Source organism: Colobus angolensis, unplaced genomic scaffold, assembly GCF_000951035.1.
Source record: "Colobus angolensis palliatus isolate OR3802 unplaced genomic scaffold, Cang.pa_1.0 Scaffold3, whole genome shotgun sequence".
NCBI lineage: Eukaryota > Metazoa > Chordata > Mammalia > Primates > Cercopithecidae > Colobus > Colobus angolensis.
This window is the reverse complement of record NW_012116265.1, coordinates 25,180,181-25,187,595: the sequence shown is the minus strand read 5'-3', so window position 1 is coordinate 25,187,595 and position 7,415 is coordinate 25,180,181. Positions and strand designations below refer to the sequence as shown.

At 45.0% G+C, this 7,415-nt stretch overlaps 2 protein-coding genes across 5 annotated transcripts in view; both read right to left on the bottom strand.

The window, feature by feature from the left end:
- The window catches only part of LOC105517288 (protein SET-like), a 3,887-nt gene extending 2,990 nt beyond the window's left edge, over positions 1–897 (bottom strand). Inside the window, 2 exon segments of the mRNA XM_011949787.1 lie at positions 71–744; positions 747–897. Of these exon segments, the coding sequence (XP_011805177.1) occupies positions 71–744; positions 747–873 (801 nt within the window). The 5' untranslated portion in view covers positions 874–897.
- The window catches only part of DCAF5 (DDB1 and CUL4 associated factor 5), a 108,531-nt gene extending 101,116 nt beyond the window's left edge, over positions 1–7,415 (bottom strand). For 3 of the 4 annotated variants that reach the window (XM_011949687.1, XM_011949688.1, XM_011949690.1), the window contains exon 1: positions 7,198–7,415. In XM_011949687.1, the coding sequence (XP_011805077.1) occupies positions 7,198–7,411 (214 nt within the window). In that variant the 5' untranslated portion in view covers positions 7,412–7,415. Of the gene's footprint in view, positions 1–6,856; positions 7,043–7,197 lie in introns of those variants that run through there. The other variant, XM_011949689.1, reaches the window with a different exon arrangement.

Below are 7,415 nucleotides of genomic sequence, written 5' to 3'. Positions count from 1 at the left end.
TAGCCAGGATGGTCTCGATCTCCAGACCTTGTGATCCGCCCGTCTCGGCCTCCCAAAGTGCTGGGATTACAGGCTTGAGCCACCGAGCCCGGCCATCATCAGTATCTTCTAATCCTTCCTCCTCTTCATCATCATCATCATCTTCTTCTCCTTCTTCATCATCCATATCAGGAACCAAGTAGTATTGTAATGAGTCTGGCCAAATATCATCTTTGATGACCTCTCCTAACTCATCAGCACCTGCATCAGAATGGTCAGTAAACCAAGTAAAGAAGCTCTCTGGTTCCTCATGCTGCCTCTTCCTGCTGGCTTTATTCTGCATTTGACTTGAACATTTCATCAGATCCTTTCCAGATTTCCATTTGATTTCGGTGGACTTTGAAGATGGACCACCACTCTCATTCAGATGAAATTCTTTGGAGAGAACTTTATTTTCAAAGTAAGGATTTCCATCAAAATAAAAATCTGCTCTGTAACCTGATTTAATATCTTCAAATTCTGTCACTTCAACTGTGGTCAAATAATGCAGTGCCTCTTCGTCTTCCTCCCCAAACAGCACAGACACTTGTGGATGGTTGACAAATGTTGTTACCCAAAAATTTAGGATTTTGGCGATCAATTCTGACCTCTTCTGAAAAAATGGTTGACAGACTTTGTTATATTTCTGTTCTACTTTCAAAATCTTACTGGCTTGTTCATTATGTCTGTCTATTTCATTTTGTACTTCATCAATGTGTTCAACTGCTCTTGCTGTTCTATTTCTCCCTTCTTCGGCAAGCCTGCAGAGGCCGATGTCTCCTCCAGTCCCACAGCACGTGGTGGTCTTAGTTTCTTCTTTTGAGGCAGGAGTGGAGACTGGCGTTTAGGGGCCATGCTGTTAGGGAAGTCCAAGAACCAGACCACAAGTCTCCTCGCCCGTCCGGAAGCAGGCTGAACACTGAGTCTTTAGGAAAGCTTAGCAATCAAAAACACATTGGTATAAATCAAATTAAAAATGATCCTTTGAACAATACTGAACACAAGGACAACTTTTTGATGTGTTAATAATAATGTCTAATGTGACTAATGATCATCAGCTAAACCTCAGTAGGTTATTTTAAAGCAGAAGTAACAAACCCAGGCATAAATCTAAATTTGCCAACCTTTGATAGGTATCTATTAGCTGACTAAAGAACAAGTAGGACAAATAATGTGTATCTATAAATATTCACATTACTTTATCCTTATGACATGATCCTTACAATTTTTCATAGCAAAGTTTCTCAGGGCCATCTCTACAGGCCTTCTTTCTTTCCCATCAAATTTCACAGGCATGGGCATTTTTGCTGTATTAAGTATAGCAAATCAGAGAAAAAACAAATATCTATTAAAGTATAATAAGGTAGAGGGGATACATTTTAAAAGGTCATGAAAGGTTACAAATGAGAACTGAACACTCCTAAAACGCCAGCTTTTTGAAAACCAGGCTGGAGTGCAGTGGCCGCCTCCTGGGCGGAGAATGGTGTAAACCCAGGAGGCGGAGCTTTCACAAAGTATTTTGAACAGTTCACCTCATGGAGATCTTTCTCAATTTTTCATGGTGTACTGTGCCATGTGCAGTATACTTTGTGAATAAGCTTAACCAGTACTGTTATCAAAGAGTATTTTTAAGCATTGAATAATAGCTATGATTATACCTATATGCTTAATTTGAACCTGTTAATTAATGGTCATTTCCTGTTTCCCAATCACTAGTTTATATCATGTTTTATGATATCAGTTTTTTGTAAATAAATTAGTCTAAAAGCACATTATCTGCAGGTAAGGTGTTTGGCTGTATCAATCTCCTAAAAGCCTTTCCTGACATTCAAGGGAAACAACAGTTGTTGCAGCAGCAGCAGCAACAGCATGGGTTAGGCCCTTGTGCTAAGAACTTTACAAATGTTATTTCATTCGATCCTTACTACAACCCTGTAGGGTATTATTATCCTTATTACATGGGTGAGGAAACAGACAAGAGAGGATAAGTGACCAAGTAGTTGGGTTGGTATTCACCCCAGGCAGTCTGACTTCAGGGTTCATACTCCAAAATCTCTCTATATATATTATGGATCCTTAAAATGATCAATATGGTCAGAGACCCATTTGAACTAGAAATAGGCTAAATAGTTATCCCCATTTATAAGTATTATGACCAAGCAACTAAGTGCGTCTCCCCATTCACAACTCCTACATAATTAATACTTTGAAACATCATAATTGCTCATGCTATTTGAAAAACTTCTGAAGGCACTTTTCCTATATTTAGTCATAAGCACACAAAAAAGATAATAATCTCTCACTGTAACTCAAAACTTCATACTTACGGGTTATTCTGCTAGTTCTACAAGTTCCAATTCCTTAAATCTCGATTCAGGGGAAACAATATTATAGCCACTCTCATTCCAAAGAGCCAAATCTTTGTTTTTGTTTACTGCTAAGATGATCTGCACAAACCCTCTACAACATATAAAAAGGCGGAGTAACAATCCAAGTCGAATGCACATAAAGATACATTCTGATTGGTCATCCAATCAGAGCTCTAAAAGATGTTCATTTTCTTCACAAAAAAAAAAAAAAAAAAAAACTTTAAACAAACATATAAAGGATCCCATTCTAGGAAAAAGGAAAAACATAAGAGGAGGCAATGAGAGCAATTTAGAGTACTAGATGCAACCAAAGACCCAAAAGGTAAACCCGAGATATACCCGAAATATGTGTACTACTGTAACCTCATTGATGTTGTTAGGATCTCTTGTGTCACCAACATACAATGTTGTTCACCATCCCTCAAAGGACTAACACATATAAATATTCTAAGAAGAGACTACAATCATCAAGTATAAGCTAGTCTTTATAAAAAGTAATGTTCACGGGCCGGGTGGGGTGGCTCACACCTGTAATCCCAGCACTTTGGGAGGCCGAGGTGGGTGAATCACGAGGTCAGGAGTTTGAGACCAGCCTGGTCAACATGGTGAAACCCCGTCTCTACTAAAAATACAAAAATTAGCGGGGTGTGGTGGCATGCACCTGTAATCCCAGCTACTCGGGAGGCTGAGGCAGGAGAATTGCTTGAACCCAGGAGGCGGAGGTTGTAGTGAGCCAAGATTGTGCCACTGCACTCCAGCCTGGGCGACAGAGCAAGACTCCATCTCAAAAAGAAAAAAAAAAAGTAATGTTCACTCAAAATCAAGTTCATGAAGCACCTTCACATATAACATTTCATTGACTATTCACTACCCCCATTCATCTACCAGTTTGAGGGCAATCGTTATCCTCATTTTACAGATGAGTAGTGAAGGGACTTACCTAAATTCAAACACTTTGTGACTGGTGGAGCCTCCAACTCAAATCACATGACATCAAATCCCAAGCACTTTCCACACCACATTGCGCCTCCTCATTCCACATCAAAAAGTCACAAAACTATCCTGTCTCTGCACTGGTCTATTACCAATACTGTAAGAACAAATGTCTGTTATTAATGACCCCAAGTGTTACGAATACAAAAGAGAAACAAAACAAACTCAGTATTTTCTCTGACAGGCCTAGCACTCTGTTCAGTACCCAACCTATACCTTGACTAACACAGTTCTCACAAGCCCCTCAGGTAGGTGCCGATATTCCAACTGTATAACCCAGAAAACACATTCAGAGAGGCTTAGAAACTTGACTAAGGTCACAGAATAAACAAATGACACAGCGATGATGTTAGCCACATGTGTGCTATACCACACTGCCTAACATAGTATCACAGCGATGCCTTTTTCTGGTCATCAACAAGAAAAATCAAGTACTTTTTAGGTTAAAATATCTTAACGTGTCAAATAACCATTTCTCCACTTGTTGCTGTCATAATTTCACTTCCAAGCACAGCACCTTTTCTTCTTCCTGATTTTCTCTGGTTTACTCAATATCTGCTGGCCTCACTGTGCCCTGGAAAAGGGGATAGCTGTTGGAACAGAAAAGTGACGTATTATTAACTAATAGTACTTTACCCAGCCACAGGAATCATGCAAATATTATTTCTGCTCTGGGTCTAAGTTAATTCTATCAAGTAGTATGTGTCAGTTACCAGAAATGTGAGCCTGCCCAAACAATTATGAAATGAAAACAATGAACAATCTATCATTTTAATCACAACTCTCTAAGGGCTTTCCAATCCAGACAAGACACAAGAACAACAAAATGCATAAAAGTAATCTCATTACCATCCCAGAGTCTGGCATCCCACCACATTACAACATTGGGGATACATAGCATTAGCCTCAGAATACTGTGCTCCCCCCCCTCAGGTGTTGACTGCTAATAAGAGATAAAGATAGATAAGAAAAAAAATATAAACATGACACTAGTTTTAAACTTGGGAAAATTATCGAAGGACTTCCCAGAACAAAATGTAATTAGCTTTAACAAGTTAAGGTATATTAGGACTCCCAAAGGGGGCTTCCTTATCTGAAGCAAACAGGAGGAACTTTCTGTTAACACAGCTGTATACTCATAATGGAAGGTAAATAGCTAAAAAGGCTTTAAACAAAAACTCTATGTTCAAGGAACAAATAGGAAAAGCTAGGTGTATCTTAGCCAAGCTGGAGGAGCGGTGGAATAGCCTGCTGATAGGATTAAGAACAGGAACAGGAGTAGATAAAGAGGAAACAGGAAGAACTGAGCTAGAGGGAGTATGGGGGGAAGGAGGAGGAGGAGCAAGGGGCAAAGAAGGCTGGAACTCAGGAAGTACTGATGGAGATGGGCACCACAAGCCTAGAAAAGTAAGGAAATAAATACCCAGAATCGAAAGGTCTGCCAGAGCCTCCCTTGTGGAAAGGACTCTCCTCTTTTACAAGCTAAAATTAAGATAAAGGAAATGACCTGGCCAAGACTAGAGAAAATAGAATTCATTTAAGATATAGGGGAGCGTCCTGCCCAAGGATAAAAGGAGTAATAACTGGTAGCGAATGGAAGGAACTTTTTAGTGCTTTTCAAAATGTAACTTCAAATAGATAAATTATATGGCAGGGAAATTATCTCAATAAATTTGTTATTTTTAAAAAAGTTTGAGCTAGGCATGGTGGCTCACGCTTGTAATCTCAGCACTTTATAGGGTGAGACAGGAGGATTACTTGAGGCCAAGAGTTCAAGACTAGCCTGGGCAACATAGGGAGACTCCACCTTTACAAAAAAAAAAAAATTTAAAAATTAGCCGGGCATGATGGCACCTGCCTGTAGTCCCAGCTACTTGGGAGGCTGAGGTGGGAGGTCAGCTAGAGCCTGGGAGGTCAAGGCTGCAGTGAGCAGTGATAACCTACTGCACTCCAGCCTGGGCAACAAAGTGAGGCCCTGTCTCAAATAAATACATAAATAAAGGCGTGTCAAGCTGGGCAACGTGTGACTACTCACAATTCCGTTAACATGATTAGTTCAGTTATCTCCAAAAGAGTACCCCCAAATTCCCTCACTCAGTAGGAAAAGTTTACTTATGTCTGGGAACTTCTCTGTTGGAATACATCAGGAGTTTTATAATTACATAAAAAACAGTAGCGGGGATACTGGGAGCCAGGTCTTTAAAGAAGAGGTCTTCCCTCACTTATGCTCTTGAAATTTATTTGATAAAATTTTATATGGTGGTGTGGGGGAAGGAAGCTTTCGTCTGAAAGATCAGATTTCTTCAGCGGATGATCTAGGGCCAAAACGATCTGGGGTACAAAAGTCAAGTCAGTTCTGGACAGACCCCAGAAGGTTTATCATAAAATGATCACAGAAGATCTTTCTCTTTGCTACCCCCAAATTGGACTGTACGCCCCGTGTCACTTCCGACGGTTACTCGCGAAGACGGATGCTTTGCCATGATCCCAGAAGTTTCTGGCGAGCTGCTGACATAAATTAGAAAGCCACTCGGGGACCGACCTGGGTGAAGCTAAGCGCCACGTCCAGGGCTGGGCTCCCCCTTCATCCCTCCCAATATAGGAAAAGGGACAGAAGAGGGCAGCAGCCAAGCAGGAACGCCCAGTCAGTCGTCTTCACCCCCCTCCCCTGAGCCAGGTTTCGGGGAGCCGCCCCCTAGCCCTCACGTAGGCCCATTCCCACCCACTCCAGCCCTGGGTCCGCGACCCCAGGGAGGAGGGGACAACGGCGGCGAGCGCCCCCACCGGCAGCAGGCGCACCTCCCTGGGGGCAGCTGTTGCCGCGGCCCGCGGGGCCCGGGCCTCTCCGGGAGCAATAGGCTATCGATTCAGCTGCCTGTCGCTAGGAGCCCCGGGAGAGCGAGGCCTACACCGCCCGGCCGGAGCCCCGGCCTCGATTTCGCCACTTTCCCCAAACCAGAGGGAGAGCCCGGGGGCAACCAGGCCGGTCTGGGCGACAGGGAGGAGAAGCAGAGACCACTTGCAACAGCGGCCGCGGGAAACAGGGTGTGGGGCGCCGGACTCCCGCCAACAAGTCTCCCGGGGGTCCCCCACCCTACCCCCTGCCTCATAAGTTGCGCATTCAAGTTCAGGCTGGTGCCCTTTAGCCTCCACAGCCCTCGCCACTCTCCAAACCGTATTAAAAACAAGACGCAGAAGAGGCCACAACCGAACGAAAGGCGATGTTGCTGGGCCCCTAAGAGCGCCAAGGGGGGCGGCCCGCCGCGGCCCTACCGCCGCCAGTCACCTCCCTTCTGCAGACCCCGCCAGCCCCCGGGTCGCAGCCCCCGGCCCCTCGGCGTCCGGGTCTGTCACCGCCCGCTTCCCAGCCCCAAGACCCCTTTTCCTTGACGCCGGCGACAGGGGCTGCAGCTCCCCCTTGCCTCCGGCGCTCCTCGGCCTCCTCCCCCTCCACATCCCCAAAATGCCCCCAGCACCTTTTAAAGTACGCGGAGGAAGAGTTTGCCATCAAACTTTGTCGAGCGGTAACCTCGCCCCCCTCACCGACCCACACTTTCAGGGCAGGCATCAGGAGAGATCACTTTGCACTTGGGATAAAGCGAATTAAGGAGCTGTCAACCATTTTAGGTCTTTTTTATAGAAGACATCCTCTCCTTCCCCTCCCCCTGCAATGGTTTTAATTTGACACCAAACCTTCCTACCGCAGAAGGGGGTTGAGAAAGGGAGGGGGTGGGGACAGAGGGCAGGAGGAGGGTGACGGGGGAGAGCGAGAGGGGGAGGCTGGGAGGGTGCGGGGAGGGGAAGGGGGTTGATTTACCTGAGACCAGCCACTGGCCTCCATTGTTGGAGAATTCAATGGCATTGACACAGCCGAAGTGGCCGAGGAGGTCCTTCTTGTAGAGGTTTCTGCAGCCCCGCAGGCGTCTCCTCTGAAAGTCCTGAGTGAGCAGGGGGTCCCCATGCAAGCCCCGCTGGGACAAGAAGCCCACCACTGACCTCATGCTGCCCCCCAGGCCAGTTCTCCTCTTCATGCTG